This window comes from Bombina bombina, chromosome 4 (genome assembly GCF_027579735.1).
Source record: "Bombina bombina isolate aBomBom1 chromosome 4, aBomBom1.pri, whole genome shotgun sequence".
Taxonomy (NCBI): Eukaryota; Metazoa; Chordata; class Amphibia; order Anura; family Bombinatoridae; genus Bombina; species Bombina bombina.
In genome coordinates this window covers 1,175,490,140-1,175,506,801 of record NC_069502.1, presented here as the reverse complement: position 1 = coordinate 1,175,506,801, position 16,662 = coordinate 1,175,490,140, and the positions used below count along the sequence as shown (strand labels likewise).

Below are 16,662 nucleotides of genomic sequence, written 5' to 3'. Positions count from 1 at the left end.
TGTGGTTCGTGCCTTGAAATTCTATCTTCAGGCTACGAAGGATTTCAGACAGTCTACATCTCTTTTAGTGGTGTATTCCGAGAAGCGCAAGGGGCAGAGGGCCTCTTCTGCTTCTTTGTCCTTTTGGTTGAGGCATTTAATTTGATTGGCCTATGAGGCAGCGGGACATAAGCCTCCTCAGAGGATCACGGCTCATTCAACTATTGCTGTGGCTTCGTCTTGGGCCTTCAAGAATGAGGCCTCTATGGAGCAGATTTGTAAGGCGGCTACCTGGTCCTCCTTACACACTTTTACAACGTTTTATAAATTTGACGTTTTTGCTTCTGCGGAAGCTGTTTTTGGGGGAGAGGTTTTGCAGGCTTTGGTGCCCTCAGATTAGGGTCCGCCTTTTTACCCTCTTGGTTTCATTCAGTGTCCTCTAAAGCTTGGGTATGTGTTTCCCAAAAAAAATGAATGAAGCCTTGGACTCTCCTCCCCTTTAGATGGAAAACATAAATTATGCTTACCTGATAATTTAATTTCCATCGTGGGGAGGAGAGTCCACGGCTCCCGCCCGTAACTCCGGTGGGCAGACCTAAATTTAATTATCTTCTGGCACCATTTATACTCTGATATTTCTCCTACTGTTCCTTGTTTCCTTGGCAGAATGACTGGGGGATGAGGGGAGTGGGGGAGGTATTTAAGCCTTTGGCTGGGGTGTCTTTTCCTCCTTCTGGTGGCTAGGTTCTTATTTCCCAAAGTAATGAATGAAGCCGTGGACTCTCCTCCCCACGATGGAAATGAAATTATCAGGTAAGCATAATTTGTTTTCCTTGGGCGTTCACCCACAGGTGCTTTTATTTTCGATCCAGATAGGATGTATTTGATTTGTTTTGTTTACGCTCACGTCTGATATAACCTGTTTTGGGAACGTTCTTTCTCTGGAACTGATACTTGCGATTTTGTGGTCGCATGGGCACTTAATATGAAGTTGCGTACTTTGGTTAAGACAGAGGTTATGTTTTCTTGGACCTTAGACTGTTACTGGAGTGTTCTTGCACCAGGCAGGTACTGGTCGTGTGCTGTCTACTGTTTCTTAGGTTCATGCCACCCTTGTGGTGCTGATTATCCTGTAGGATTCTAAAAATGTCTATTATGGCCTAGTGTTGTGGACTCCGGGCTCGGATCCTACTACGAAGTATGGGGCCTGGGGCGTAGATACAACTCTTCTGATAGGAAGGTTGTGAGCTCTGATATGTTTTTTTTTTTTTCTGGCAATATTGCTTGCGATGTTTGGGGACTCGGAACCATAGGTTTCCATTCCTTTAGAGTCTGGAGATGTGATTGATTTCCAGGGGGGTCTAGTATCTGAGTAGTGAATGATTTGCGTCTTCACTCGCGATATCTTCCAGATGACGACTCTTGTAGCCTAGTCGCATTCCTTTTGCGGTGGCAATGTTTCCTTTCCTCCCGTCTTGGATGGGTCATTTTGTTCTGGAAGTGCTGGCATGGCCTTCTTCTTTTTCTCAGTGATTCGTTTGCTCTAGTACGTGGAGTACAGGGGTCACCCTGCCTTTCTACCAGGAGCTGAGAGGCTCCTGTTGTTCCAAGATAAGAACTGCCCCTTGTCATACCATGGTCTTTAGATTCTCGAGTACTATCCGTCATTGAAGCTCTAGCCCTTCGGGCTTGAGGGTAGAAGGTCTGAGGTCAGTTACAATCTTTTCACCTGTCTGGGGTCAGGAAATTGACCATTTATCTTTCCAGCGTGGGTCAGGTCGTTTGGCCTGTCTACATGGATTACCTTGCGATCCAGGGGTCCAGGGGTACATCGAAGGACTTTAAATGGCAGAAGGCACTGTCTGGGTGTGCTCCTAACCATAGGAGGCAGCTTTTGGGTTCCTCAGGAGCTTTAAATCTTCGGATCAGTTTCGTTTTTTCAAGAACTCCGGCTTAGGACCATGTCTCTTTCATGGACCGGGTATGGACTGTTCTGCTTAACCTTAGGGTTTGGTTTTCCTGTGTGTCCCTTTGGAGGGGGCAGGGGTTCTGACTCTCATCGGGGTTTAATATCAGCCTGAGGCTTCAGTTTGAGGTTTTCTGATGGGTCCCTACTTGTCTGCTGGGACATCTGATGCTTCCTGGTAGGCCCCAGTTGCTGTCCCAACTAGGCTGACAATATTGGCGAGGGGTTTAACCTCTTTTGGTAGGGTTGTTACCGTTGATTAATCCTCTTCTTTTTACCTAGGGTGGGGGAAGGGGTTCTTACGTGTTCTCTTTGATTTGGAGGTACCTTAGTATCTGTGAAGGGCCCGCGGGTCCTTGTTTTCTCGCCTCGTAGGGTCTTTTTCCCTCTCTTGCGTTCTCAGAATCAAGGAATTGAATTCTGGTATCAACATGCTGTGGGTCAGAGTGATTTCTTCCTTGTGGAGAGTTTCTTTTTTATGGAAGGCTGCAGTGTAGGGGTCCTTGGACCCGAGCATAAGGTCCCTGTCATGGTGCAAGGTAGCATGCTAGTTTTTTTTAGTAGCAGTCAGAGTTCTACTCTGGGGATTTGGTTCCTCGTCGATCCATCCTTTTTCTTCCAAGTGTCTGAGACTCTTGTCTTCGGTCCTTCACTAGCCTTTGGGCTGGGACCATTATCCTTGAAGGAAGGCCAGAGAGCAGTCTGATTTTTGCAGTATGTACCATGTACTTTTATTGAATCTGTCCTCCCATTTGATGGGGGGACTCTTAGTGCCCATCTCTCTACTGGCGGTGGTTGCTGCCAGGATGGATCGCTCCTTGGATTACAGAACTTTCTGGTTGGGAGCTGTTGTCGAGATTTTTCTGCACTTCTCATGGGATAAGTCCCACAATGGCTTAGGACAGCTTTGCTGCCTGGTGTTTAGTCATCACCAGTTTTGCTCTGTGCCCCCTTGGAGAGCCCTTTTTAAGCTACTAGGACGTTTTTTCTGTCTTTGCTTGTTTAGCCTGACGGGTTTTGACTTGTCTAGGTTGCAAGGGGGAACTCGCGGGTTTCTGGAAAACCATAGTTGGTATGGTGCTGTGTCGGGGATATGAGGGTGGCCTTCCGGTCATCCTAGTGACGTTTTCTCCTAACTATGGGCTTAGCTTCTGGTCCTTGTCCTTCTAGGGAGTTTGTTTTCCTGGACAGTGGTCCTGTGGCAACCTTGGGTTGCTCTAAGTTTGATTTGGTCCTTTGGATATCTCATGGGGTCCTCTATTCTCCCTCTCGGGGGTAGATAGGGATTTTTGACCAGTTTAACATGAGCCCGTGTTGGATGGTCCTTTGGGCTCAGCAGACTCTGGCTCTGAGTGGACTTTAGCACGGCTTTGCAGGTTGTGTGACTGATGAGTGGTTACCCAGATTTCTGTTTTTTTTTCTTGTCGTTTATAGTTTTTTGTTGGGTGTCTGAGCATAAGAGGTGCATGATAATGTGTACCTAACGAATGGTGACATGCACACTTGATGTAACTATGTCCTTATCAGGCCTGCCACCCAGGGCCCCGTACTTTGGGGTGCCCAGCACAGGGATGAGGGTATGAGAAGGTGCAATGTATATTCTGTTTGTTTTTGTTTTTTTTATGGAGGTGTTTATGATGTTAGGTGGTGTAATATATACTGTTATTCTTTATAAAGGTAACACAATGTTGGGACAGGGGTGGGCAATACAGGGGGAGGGGAATAAGCGTTGAGCTGTGGGGCCCCGCATTGATGTTTCACTGTTCGTTTGGCTATTTATAATGTATTGATCTTATAGATTGTTCAGCTGAAGCAGCTTTTAATAACACTTTTCAAGCTGTTGGCTTTTTGTGTATTCTTTTTGCTGCATATGTGCCCTTTATATTATACATCTGTTTTAACTCCCTTGGCATATTGCTGAAATGATTCCCCATTAGTTTGTTCTAGTACTATTTCAGATATAACATAACAGTTCATAAGTGTTAGATATTCTAAGATTGCTATTCTTCCTTTTCTTTTTGTTGTTATTATTATCTGTAATTTGCAGCGTATTCTGCGGAACTATACTATACTAAACTACAATAAAGACAAAGCAGGGACTACCAGATTGAGTTAAAACAAATTATAGGGCTGGGCTCCCAAGAGAGTTTACAGTCTACATTTATTGAATTAAAAATAGGGGAAGGACAGGGAAAGTGCCTAATACTTAAACTTTATAGGAATAAAATACTATATAGCTAAAGAAAGTGTAAAAACTGAATATTGCCTTTATGGTTCATGTAAATGTATTTTTATTATTGTAGTTTGTAATTTTATAGCTAATGTCATATTGCTGCATTATATGATAATCATTGCCAAGAGCATGTCATTTATAGAGGGCGATTCCTCCTTTATGGGCAGCAGATGCTGAAGCCCAGATTTCAGACTTTTGCAGGGCACCGGTGTGGTAATATGTGCTTCATGTGACAACATTTTAACTTTTACTCAACTCTAGTAGTGATTATTGCTTACTCACCCAAGTACAAATTTATTAAAGAAAATTGTGCTTTAATACAGTAAATCTCTAATCTTGTTTACAATAGCTGTTTATATTGTTATGTTTTAAAAGGATATAAAATGTAAGCCCCAAAACATACAAAAAAAGTCTTCCATACTTTTTAAATATATTTAAAAATAAAAAGTCTATATTTTTTTAATGTAAGCTATTTATAATGTTTCATTGTAGTAAAATACTTTTTTTTGAAGGGAAAACAAACTCCTGTTTGACTTTTTGCACCACCATATTCTTGACTGTATGTCATTTTTTGTGAGGGTGAGCATATGTATTCATACTTGCAGATTTTTGCATACACAGGAGGATATAGCACAGAAGAATATAGCTTGCATACACAGGATATAACACAGAGGGATAGCTTGCACGCACAGAGGGGATATAGCTTGCACGCACAGAGGGGATATAGCTTGCACGCACAGAGGGGATATAGCTTGCACGCACAGAGGGGATATAGCTTGCACGCACAGAGGGGATATAGCTTGCACGCACAGAGGGATATAGCTTGCACGCACAGAGGGGATATAGCTTGCACGCACAGAGGGGATATAGCTTGCACGCACAGAGGGGATATAGCTTGCACGCACAGAGGAGATATAGCTTGCACGCACAGAGGGGATATAGCTTGCACGCACAGAGGGATATAGCTTGCACGCACAGAGGGGATATAGCTTGCACGCACAGAGGGATATAGCTTGCACGCACAGAGGGGATATAGCTTGCACGCACAGAGGGGATATAGCTTGCACGCACAGAGGGGATATAGCTTGCACGCACAGAGGGGATATAGCTTGCACGCACAGAGGGGATATAGCTTGCACGCACAGAGGGGATATAGTTTGCACGCACAGAGGGGATATAGCTTGCACGCACAGAGGGGATATAGCTTGCACGCACAGAGGGGATATAGCTTGCACGCACAGAGGGGATATAGCTTGCACGCACAGAGGGGATATAGCTTGCACGCACAGAGGGGATATAGCTTGCACGCACAGAGGGGATATAGCTTGCACGCACAGAGGGGATATAGCTTGCACGCACAGATCGGATATAGCTTGCACGCACAGAGGGGATATAGCTTGCACGCACAGAGGGGATATAGCTTGCACGCACAGAGGGGATATAGCTTGCACGCACAGAGGGGATATAGCTTGCACGCACAGAGGGGATATAGCTTGCACGCACAGAGGGGATATAGCTTGCACGCACAGAGGGGATATAGCTTGCACGCACAGAGGGGATATAGCTTGCACGCACAGAGGGGATATAGCTTGCACGCACAGAGGGGATATAGCTTGCACGCACAGAGGGATATAGCTTGCATGCACGTGTGAATTTAGTTTACCATAAAATCCCATATGCACAATATTATCCTCAGAGTATGCATACATGATAATTCATTCCTGTCTGAAAGTCAATGATGAAGTCAGTGACTCTGCTATTAGCAAATGTTCTACAAACCGTACAACCAACAGTAATTTAACTATATTGAAAAAATGTAGAGAATTGATTTTCATGTTCTTAACCACAATCCTTTGTTGCAGTATTTTTCCTAATGCTGTACAATGAATTGCTTACAAAAAATAAATATATGTATGTTATCAGCATGAACCTAAATGTTTTTGTGAGTCTGTGCATGTTCTCGCACATCAGTCTGTAGGAAGAATTAAACAAATCTGGAAACGCTTCTGTAAATATAAATACACAATTTACTGTAATGTACCACAGCCACCTGTGCTTTTGTGATTGTGGCAGTTTAGAGCCTAATGATTACACACACATTATGCTACTGCGTTACAGCCTATTCGTGTTAATAGATGTTTAGAAAACATGAAATTATATTGTATGAATTATTGTTCTCTAATTCATAGTACTTATCAGATTTAACCTTGAGAGTTAATTAAAGGGACACGGAGCTTGAGAGTTAATTAAAGGGACACAGAGCCCAACATTTTTCTTCCATGATTTAGATAGAATTTAAATTTTAAACAACTTTCCAGTTTACTTCTATTATCATTTTTTTTTCTTGTTATCCTTTGTTGAAAAGCATGAAAATAACTTCAGGAGTGTGCACGTGTCTGCAATACTATATGGCAGCAGTTTTCCAACAATGTTATACATTAACAAGAGCACTAGATGGCAGCACTATTTCCTGTCATGTAGTACTAATGTTATACATTAGCAAGAGTACTAGATGGCAGCACTATATCCTGTCATGTTGTACTAATGTTATACATTAGCAAGAGCACTAGATGGCAGCACTATTTCCTGTCATGTAGTACTAATGTTATACATTAGCAATAGCACTAGATGGCAGCACTATTTCCTGTCATGTAGTACTAATGTTATACATTAGCAAGAGCACTAGAGGGCAGCACTATTTCCTGTACTGTAGTATTAATGTTATACATTATTAGCAAGAGCACTAGATGGCAGCACTATTTCCTGTCATGTAGTACTAATGTTATACATTAGCAAGAGCACTAGATGGCAGCACTATTTCCTGTCATGTAGTACTAATATTAAACATTAGCAAGAGCACTAGATGGCAGCACTATTTCCTGTCATGTAGTACTAATGTTATACATAAGCAAGAGCACTAGATGGCAGCACTATTTCCTGTCATGTAGTACTAATGTTATACATTAGCAAGAGCACTAGATGGCAGCATTATTTCCTGTCATGTAGTACTAATGTTATACATTAGCAAGAGCACTAGATGGCAGCACTATTTCCTGTCATGTAGTACTAATGTTATATATTAGCAAGAGCAGTAGATGGCAGCACTATTTCCTGTCATGTAGTACTAATATTAAACATTAGCAAGAGCACTAGATGGCAGCACTATTTCCTGTCATGTAGTACTAATGTTATACATTAGCAAGAGCACTAGATGGCAGCACTATTTCCTGTCATGTAGTACTAATGTTATACATTAGCAAGAGCACTAGATGGCAGCACTATTTCCTGTCATGTAGTACTAATGTTATACATTAGCAAGAGCACTAGATGGCAGCACTATTTCCTGTCATGAAGTACTAATGTTATACATTAGCAAGAGTACTAGATGGCAGCACTATTTCCTGTCATGTAGTACTAATGTTATACATTAGCAAGAGCAGTAGATAGCAGCACTATTTCCTGTCATGTAGTACTAATGTTATACATTAGCAAGAGCACTAGATGGCAGCACTATTTCCTGTCATGTAGTAATAATGTTATACATTAGCAAGAGCACTAGATGGCAGCACTATTTCCTGTCATGTAATACTAATGTTATACATTAGCAAGAGCACTAGATGGCAGCACTATTTCCTGTCATGTAGTACTAATGTTATACATTAGCAAGAGCACTAAATGGCAGCACTATTTCCTGTCATGTAGTACTAATGTTATAAATTAGCAAGAGCACTAGATGGCAGCACTATTTCCTGTCATGTAGTACTAATGTTATACATTAGCAAGAGCACTAGATGGCAGCACTATTTCCTGCCGTGTAGTACTAATGTTATACATTAGCAAGAGCACTAGATGGCAGCACTATTTCCTGTCATGTAATACTAATGTTATACATTAGCAAGAGCACTAGATGGCAGCACTATTTCCTGTCATGTAGTACTAATGTTATACATTAGCAAGAGCACTAAATGGCAGCACTATTTCCTGTCATGTAGTACTAATGTTATAAATTAGCAAGAGCACTAGATGGCAGCACTATTTCCTGTCATGTAGTACTAATGTTATACATTAGCAAGAGCACTAGATGGCAGCACTATTTCCTGCCGTGTAGTACTAATGTTATACATTAGCAAGAGCACTAGATGGCAGCACTATTTCCTGTCATGTAGTACTAATGTTATACTTTAGCAAGAGCACTAGAGGGCAGCACTATTTCCTGTCATGTAGTACTAATGTTATACATTAGCAAGAGCAGTAGATGGCAGCACTATTTCCTGTCATGTAGTACTAATGTTATACATTAGCAAGAGCACTAGATGGCAGCACTATTTCCTGTCATGTAGTAATAATGTTATACATTAACAAGAGCACTAGATGGCAGCACTATTTCCTGTCCTGTAGTTCTGCAGACTTGTGCTCGCTACCTATCTATCTTGTCAACAAAGAATAACAAGAGAACAAAGCAAATTTGATAATAGAAGTAAATTTGAAACTTTTTAAAAATTGTATTCTCTATCTGTATCATGAAAGAAACTTTTTGGGTTTCATGTCTCTTTAATGAGAACGCAGTAAAGCATATGTATTGTATTGTGAGTTGTGTGTTTTAATTTAAAGGACATTAAATAAGCATTAAAGGGATATTCCGGTCAAAATTTAAATGCACATAGATGAATTACAATAGAAACATGTATTAGCAAAAATGCTTCTAGTAAAAGTTATCACTGCTTTAGTGTTAACATTTTTCTCTGTACGATATTCTAAGTGCACCAGCATTTGAAATACTGCAGCTGCTCAGAGTGCCAGTGGGGCTTGTATCATTTCAGCAATTAACAAATGGGGTCATTACCAAATGGTACAAGCACCGTAGGCTCTCTGAGCAAGTGTTGTGTTTAAAATGCTAGTGCACAGTGCATACTTAAATACACTTTTAAAACAGCTATAGCTTTTATTAGAAGCATTTTTGCAAATACATGTATATTACAAAATGCTTCTATTCACAGCTGAAAAGAATCCATGTGGATTCCAATTTTGGCTAAAATGTCCCTTTAAGTTAATTATATGCTGATATGTAACCTGATTCATAAGAGAAATAATTTATTAAAACTTGTTCTATGGTGTAAATGAAAGGGCAGCAATTAAAGGAACATTGCATTGCTGGGTACAACTACAGTAGCGGGATAACAACTCACAATACTGTGTCTTCTTTCTGTGCCTGTTATCTTATTTTAACCCTTTACAAGTGTCCGTTTACTGAAGCTCTGCATCTTCACACTGGACGCAACCATCTGTGAATATAAATATTCTTGTTAAAGATCACTCGGTAAAGAGCTGTATATAAGATGCAGGGTTTATTGGTGCTTGATCCACCATAGTGACAACCCTACAAATATAGGGAACACTTAAAAAAACAAATTATTAATGCTAAATTGCCAAGTCTGTGTGTAAGTGAAAGGAACGGTGTGGCTGATGCTCTGATAAGGTACACATCTAACTTCTGTCTCTGCCAGCCAGTGAGCAGTAGAGTCCCAGGAGTCAGCTGTACATAATCATACACTTCATTCACTTAGCTCTTTGTTAATCAAAAACATTTTTAATACCTTTAAAGGGACAGTAAACTGGTGCTGCAGAACTAGAGTATCATGGTTACTACTCACAGGAGGTAAAGAAATAGCATAGTAACTGAAGATCATCTCAAAGCCGTTCTCTTATTATAACCCATTACAGAAGCCAGTTGGTAACGCTCTGCATCTTTATACCGCCATCTTGTTGCCCCCTGTGACAGAAGCCATGCACAGATCAGTGATGTTACCGGCTGTTTGATAGCGCTGGGTTAGCTTGCTCAATTGAAAGTAGAAGCTCTACATTTTTTGAGGTTTTGCACAACAAATATAAAAAAATCTTTCAGAAATATAGAGCAATGCAGCCTCTGCAAAACATACTGATCCTACCCTGTATTGTGCACGCTTAACTGAAATACGCAATGCATCTTATCAGTTAGATAGCAATATCAGTGATCTGTAAAAGTGCACCTCCTCTGTCACAGAACTGCGACAATATTTATAACCTTTAAAAAAAAAACTAAAAAAATGTAAAGCTTCTGCTTTCAATTGTGCAAGCTAACGCAGCGCTATCAAACAGCCGGTAACATCACTGATCTGTGCTTGGCTTCTGTCACAGGGTGCAACAAGATGGCAGTATTAAGATGCAGAGCTTTACCAACTGGCTTCTGTAATGGGTTTTAATAAGAGAACGGCTTTGAGATAAGCTTCAGTTACAAGAGGTAAATGGCATAGTGAGTAGTAACCATGTTACTCTAGTTGTGCAGCACCAATGTCCCTTTAAAGATATTAAAAATATTTCTCCAACATAGGTGTGTCCGGTCCACGGCGTCATCCTTACTTGTGGGATATTCTCTTCCCCAACAGGAAATGGCAAAGAGCCCAGCAAAGCTGGTCACATGATCCCTCCTAGGCTCCGCCTACCCCAGTCATTCTCTTTGCCGTTGCACAGGCAACATCTCCACGGAGATGGTTAAGAGTTTTTTTGGAGTCTCAATTTAGTTCTTTCAGTTCTTCAAGGGGTTCCGTTTGAACCCTTACATTCCGTAGATATTAAGTTACTATCTTGGAAAGTTTTGTTTTTGGTTGCAATTTCTTCTGCTAGAAGAGTTTCAGAGTTATCTGCTCTGCAGTGTTCTCCTCCTTATCTGGTGTTCCATGCAGATAAGGTGGTTTTGCGTACTAAACCTGGTTTTCTTCCGAAAGTTGTTTCTAACAAAAACATTAACCAGGAGATAGTTGTGCCTTCTTTGTGTCCGAATCCAGTTTCAAAGAAGGAACGTTTGTTACACAATTTGGATGTAGTTCGTGCTCTAAAATTCTATTTAGAGGCTACAAAGGACTTCAGACAAACATCTTCTTTGTTTGTTGTTTATTCTGGTAAAAGGAGAGGTCAAAAAGCAACTTCTACCTCTCTCTCTTTTTGGCTTAAAAGCATCATCCGATTGGCTTATGAGACTGCCGGACGGCAGCCTCCTGAAAGAATCACAGCTCACTCCACTAGGGCTGTGGCTTCCACATGGGCCTTCAAGAACGAGGCTTCTGTTGATCAGATATGTAAGGCAGCGACTTGGTCTTCACTGCACACTTTTACCAAATTTTACAAATTTGATACTTTTGCTTCTTCTGAGGCTATTTTTGGGAGAAAGGTTTTGCAAGCCGTGGTGCCTTCCATCTAGGTGACCTGATTTGCTCCCTCCCATCATCCGTGTCCTAAAGCTTTGGTATTGGTTCCCACAAGTAAGGATGACGCCGTGGACCGGACACACCTATGTTGGAGAAAACAGAATTTATGCTTACCTGATAAATTACTTTCTCCAACGGTGTGTCCGGTCCACGGCCCGCCCTGGTTTTTTTAATCAGGTCTGATGAATTATTTTCTCTAACTACAGTCACCACGGTATCATATGATTTCTCCTATGCATATTCCTCCTTTACGTCGGTCGAATGACTGGGGTAGGCGGAGCCTAGGAGGGATCATGTGACCAGCTTTGCTGGGCTCTTTGCCATTTCCTGTTGGGGAAGAGAATATCCCACAAGTAAGGATGACGCCGTGGACCGGACACACCGTTGGAGAAAGTAATTTATCAGGTAAGCATAAATTCTGTTTTTTTCAATTTAAAAATAAAAGGGCTAAGTGAAAGTAGTTTAAATGTACGGTGAATCTAGCGCGGTGTGTGACTATGTACAACTGATTCACGGTGTGTGACTATGTATAACTGACTCGCGGTGTGTGACTGTACAACTGACACGCGTGTGTGACTGTACAACTGACACGCGTGTGTGACTATGTACAACTGACTCGCGGTGTGTGACTATGTACAACTGACTCGCGGTGTGTGACTATGTACAACTGACTCGCGGTGTGTGACTATGTACAACTGACTCGCGGTGTGTGACTATGTACAACTGACTCGCGGTGTGTGACTATGTACAACTGACTCGCGGTGTGTGACTATGTACAACTGACTCGCGGTGTGTGACTATGTACAACTGACTCGCGGTGTGTGACTATGTACAACTGACTCGCGGTGTGTGACTATGTACAACTGACTCGCGGTGTGTGACTATGTACAACTGACTCGCGGTGTGTGACTATGTACAACTGACTCGCGGTGTGTGACTATGTACAACTGACTCGCGGTGTGTGACTATGTACAACTGACTCGCGGTGTGTGACTATGTACAACTGACTCGCGGTGTGTGACTATGTACAACTGACTCGCGGTGTGTGACTATGTACAACTGACTCGCGGTGTGTGACTATGTACAACTGACTTGCGGTGTGTTACTATGTTCAACTGACTCGCGGTGTGTTACTATGTTCAACTGACTCGCGGTGTGTTACTATGTACAACTGACTCGCGGTGTGTTACTATGTACAACTGACTCGCGGTGTGTTACTATGTACAACTGACTCGCGGTGTGAGACTATGTACAACTGACTCGCGGTGTGTGACTATGTACAACTGACTCGCGGTGTGTTACTATGTTCAACTGACACGCGTGTGTGACTGTACAACTGACTCGTGGTGTGTGACTATGTACAACTGACTCGCGGTGTGTGACTATGTACAACTGACTCGCGGTGTGTGTGACTATGTACAACTGACTCGCGGTGTGTGTGACTATGTACAACTGACTCGCGGTGTGTGACTATGTACAACTGACTCCTGGGACTCTACTGCTCACTGCCTGGCATTGACAATACCCACAGAAACCAGAACCAGTCCTCCAAGAGATATGAAACCCAACATTTTTCTTTCATGGTTTAGATAGATTATTTGATTTTAAACAACTTTCTAATTTATTTCTATAATCATTATTTCTTTGTTCTCTTGGTATCTTCTGTTGAAAAGCAGGGACATAAGCTTAGGAGCTGGCCCATTTCTAGAGCACTATATGGCAGCAGTTTTACAAGAATGTCATCCATTTGCAAGAACACTAGATGGCAGCACTATTGCCTGCCATGTACTGATCCAGATGCCTACCTAGATATCTCTTCAACACAGAATAAGGAGAACAAAGCAAATTTAACAATAGAAGTACATTTGAAACTTTTTTTAAATTACGTGCTCTTTCTGAATCATGAAAGAAAAAATTTGGGTTTAGTGTCCCTTTAAAGTTTAAAAAAAAAAAAAAAAAAAAATGCTCTGTAATACATTTTCAGTATCACTTTAAGCACTATAAGTGCAGCCAATGAAGCCAATTAAGTATGATCATAGTTCTCCACTGCCCCTAGAGATTCTGGAGTGCATTCTGTAGAATTCAGATCTGATCATCCTACATGTTACGCAGGGATTGATTGATAATGTAAAAAACACTCAAAGTTTTTTTAAGGGATGTGTCCCTCAACTACAAAATATTGCTAAGAAAATGCCAGCTGCTCTTAAAACATTTATTTTGTAGGTTGATTTTTGCAATGTTCTGATTAATTTCTCACACACACATAGAATATATAACAATAAAAAAATAAATTGTACCTTTAAACTTGCTTACTACTTCTAGTTCCTCTTGTTTAATCCTTTCATTTGATTGTGTTTGCTTTTCTGTATATGAAGATTGACTACTGTACATTTTATTCTCTAAAGAGGAATCAACGTATATTTATATTAATATGAAATGGAAATTTACTGGTGGCCTTTTTAAATGTAGCAAGATAGATTTAGATGTCATATGATCTATAAAGTCTACCTACAGTATGTTTCCTTCTGGTACCTTAAGCCAGGGTTCGACAAACCCAGGAGCCAGGGAGCCACTGTCTCCTAGAATTTTACCCCTGGCTCCTAAATTTTTTGGTTATTCTCCATATATCTACCTCTGTCTGGCTCCTAAAAATATGTCTGGCTCCTAAATATTCTTACTGGCTCCTAATTTTTAATCAGATGTATTGAGCACTGCGGATAAGCATAATTATTAGGATAGCTAATGCATGTCTCAGGTTTTCTTGAATTCCCTACAGCATTTTTTTATTACATCTTCTATATGAAGTCCATTTCATGAATCAATCTTCCTTTGTAGAGACTTGCGTCAGCAAATTACTCCTTATGAATCCTTGACCTTCTGTGGCTGTTTTCCTGAAAACTACTTTCAGCCTCAGTTCTATTAAATCTGCTAGTATACTTGAAGGTTCCTATCATATGACCCCCTTTCTCCTATCTTCTGTAAGCCATACACATTAAGGTCACAAAGTCTTTCATTGTAAATGTTATGTTTTAGGCCAAGTTCCATTTTAATTTCTACTTTGATCTTACCAGAGATATGGTCTTCAGAACTGTACTATATGTTCACAATGAGACCTATGTAGTGATCTGAAAGGTAACTGAGAATGTTTGTTGTTCAACAGGTCCAAAAAGCCAACACTACGAAGAAGTTGGAGCAGCACAGCCACAACGACTATCACCAACACTGAAGCAAGTGTGAAACTTCACAAAGGCTCCCAGGTGCTACTCAGTAGCTCAAATGAGATGGCCATCATTCGGTATATTGGTCCTACTGACTTTGCACAAGGTGTGTGGCTGGGTCTGGAGCTCCGGAATGCCAAGGGAAAGCATGATGGGTCTGTGGGTGACAAACGCTACTTCCATTGCAAACCAAACCACGGGATCTTAGTACGACCCAGCAGGGTAACCTACCGTGGGATTAACGGATCAAAACTTGTGGATGAAATTTGCTGAACAAGTTATTGAACGTTTTAGGATTTAAACACTGTTACACAAACAATCAAATGTATTTTTTGCTGATAATTAATATTGGTTAGTTACAAAGGGTGGACTGTACTTAAATTGTAATCTACTAAAAGGATTTTTTTTTTTTTTTGCTACAGCCTTTCACAAAATATTATTTACCATATCTACCATCAGCTTCTTTTGTTCATTTCTTAATTTTATTAATATTTTATGCTGTAAACTGCAGTAGATAGTGCTAAAGAAATAACAGGTTGTCTCCTCTCAGCGTTAAATTTGGCTGTAAAATTGTAAAAAAAAAAATCAGATATCCTTTGAAATATCATTTAGTTTTGATTTTAAAAATATTGGTAGAAAAAGCACCTTTTCTGTATTCCCAACTGACATATGTTTAGGAATTAATCTCAAGCACTTTTCAATTTCCTGCACTTTTAATATAATGAAACAAATAATATTGTGTATATAGGCAACAGGTAACGTTTGGAATATTGGAGTATAATGTTCTGCTGTTACGGAGAGAAATAAAAACCCAAAAGCAATGTCACAATGTTTTTTAAAGCATATTTATATTGGCCAGTGATACGCTTAGTATAGGGAAGATCTATTAATTGTCACAAATTTCTGCTTTTACCAATAAGATATATGAAGCACAAGAAAATGTTGAAAATATTCAGTTTGATCGCTCTCCTTTTTGAAATACTATCTTCATTTAGTATCCTTTAATGTAATGTCACCCCTATAAAATAGCTAATGAAATTATCCTGAGCAAATAACCCAACTGCTGTCTTTATCCCCAAACCTCCATTATGGTGTGATATTTTTTTTATTAAAGTAAAGCAATATTTCCCTCTATTCCAGTTATCATACAAGTGATACAGCTCTTTGCAATTCTATCAGACTATTAATTGATAAGGAGCTTAGCAGTCGTCTCAATAAAATTAGTCCTTGGCTGAATTGAGAAGGACTGATCTAATATTTTAAATAAAAAAAACTACAGCTTCAGAAAAAAAATGTAAATATATTCTCCTTCTGTCATTTGACTAGCAATCCCTTTTATATAAAGAATGTGTTTTGAATGTGAAGTCAATGGACTTTGTTGAGACAGAATTTCAGTCATTAGTCACTTTACTATAAAACTGACAAACTGAAAGTATTTCATGTGCGCCTTTTGACTATCAAATGGTTTCATGTTTTTTCATGCTCTGTATATTTGTAATTACATGATTTAAATATAAAAAAAAATGCATGTATATTTTCTGTTATTAAAAGAAAATAAATTCCGATGGCTTCTGTTTTTTTTCCATTGTGAAAATTATAATTTTGTTGATTAATTTATTCTGATTGGTTCTAGAAGACCGAATAAAACTGTTTAATTCACTTCAGTTTTATGAACATTGCTGTAGAATAACAGTACCTGGAATAGAAGTAATGTGTAAGCAATATATACCCCACATCAAGTCCAAAGTTAAAGGGACAGTCTAGTCACTCTAGTGCTCACTCAGCACTGATTGGGTAAAAGGCAAGTCTGTCAAAAGAACTGAGATAAGGGGCAGTCTGCAGAGGCTTAGATAGAAGGTAGTCACAGAGGTAAAACGTATATTAATATAACAGTGTTGGTTATGCATAACGGACAGGGGTTATAAAGGGATTATCTATCTTTTTAACCAATAAACATTTTCAAGTAGACTGTCCCTTTAAATGACAGCAAATGAATAGACACCCTCTCCCTGGCATTGTCTTTCT

General features: G+C 40.1%; 1 protein-coding gene across 1 annotated transcript in view; it reads left to right on the top strand.

Annotated features, from left to right (window-relative positions):
- The window catches only part of CLIP4 (CAP-Gly domain containing linker protein family member 4), a 340,478-nt gene extending 324,278 nt beyond the window's left edge, over window positions 1–16,200 (top strand). Inside the window, exon 14 of the mRNA XM_053712642.1 lies at window positions 14,580–16,200. Within this exon, the coding sequence (XP_053568617.1) occupies window positions 14,580–14,910 (331 nt within the window). The 3' untranslated portion in view covers window positions 14,911–16,200. The remainder of the gene's footprint in view (window positions 1–14,579) is intronic.
- Window positions 16,201–16,662: the final 462 nt, after the last annotated feature.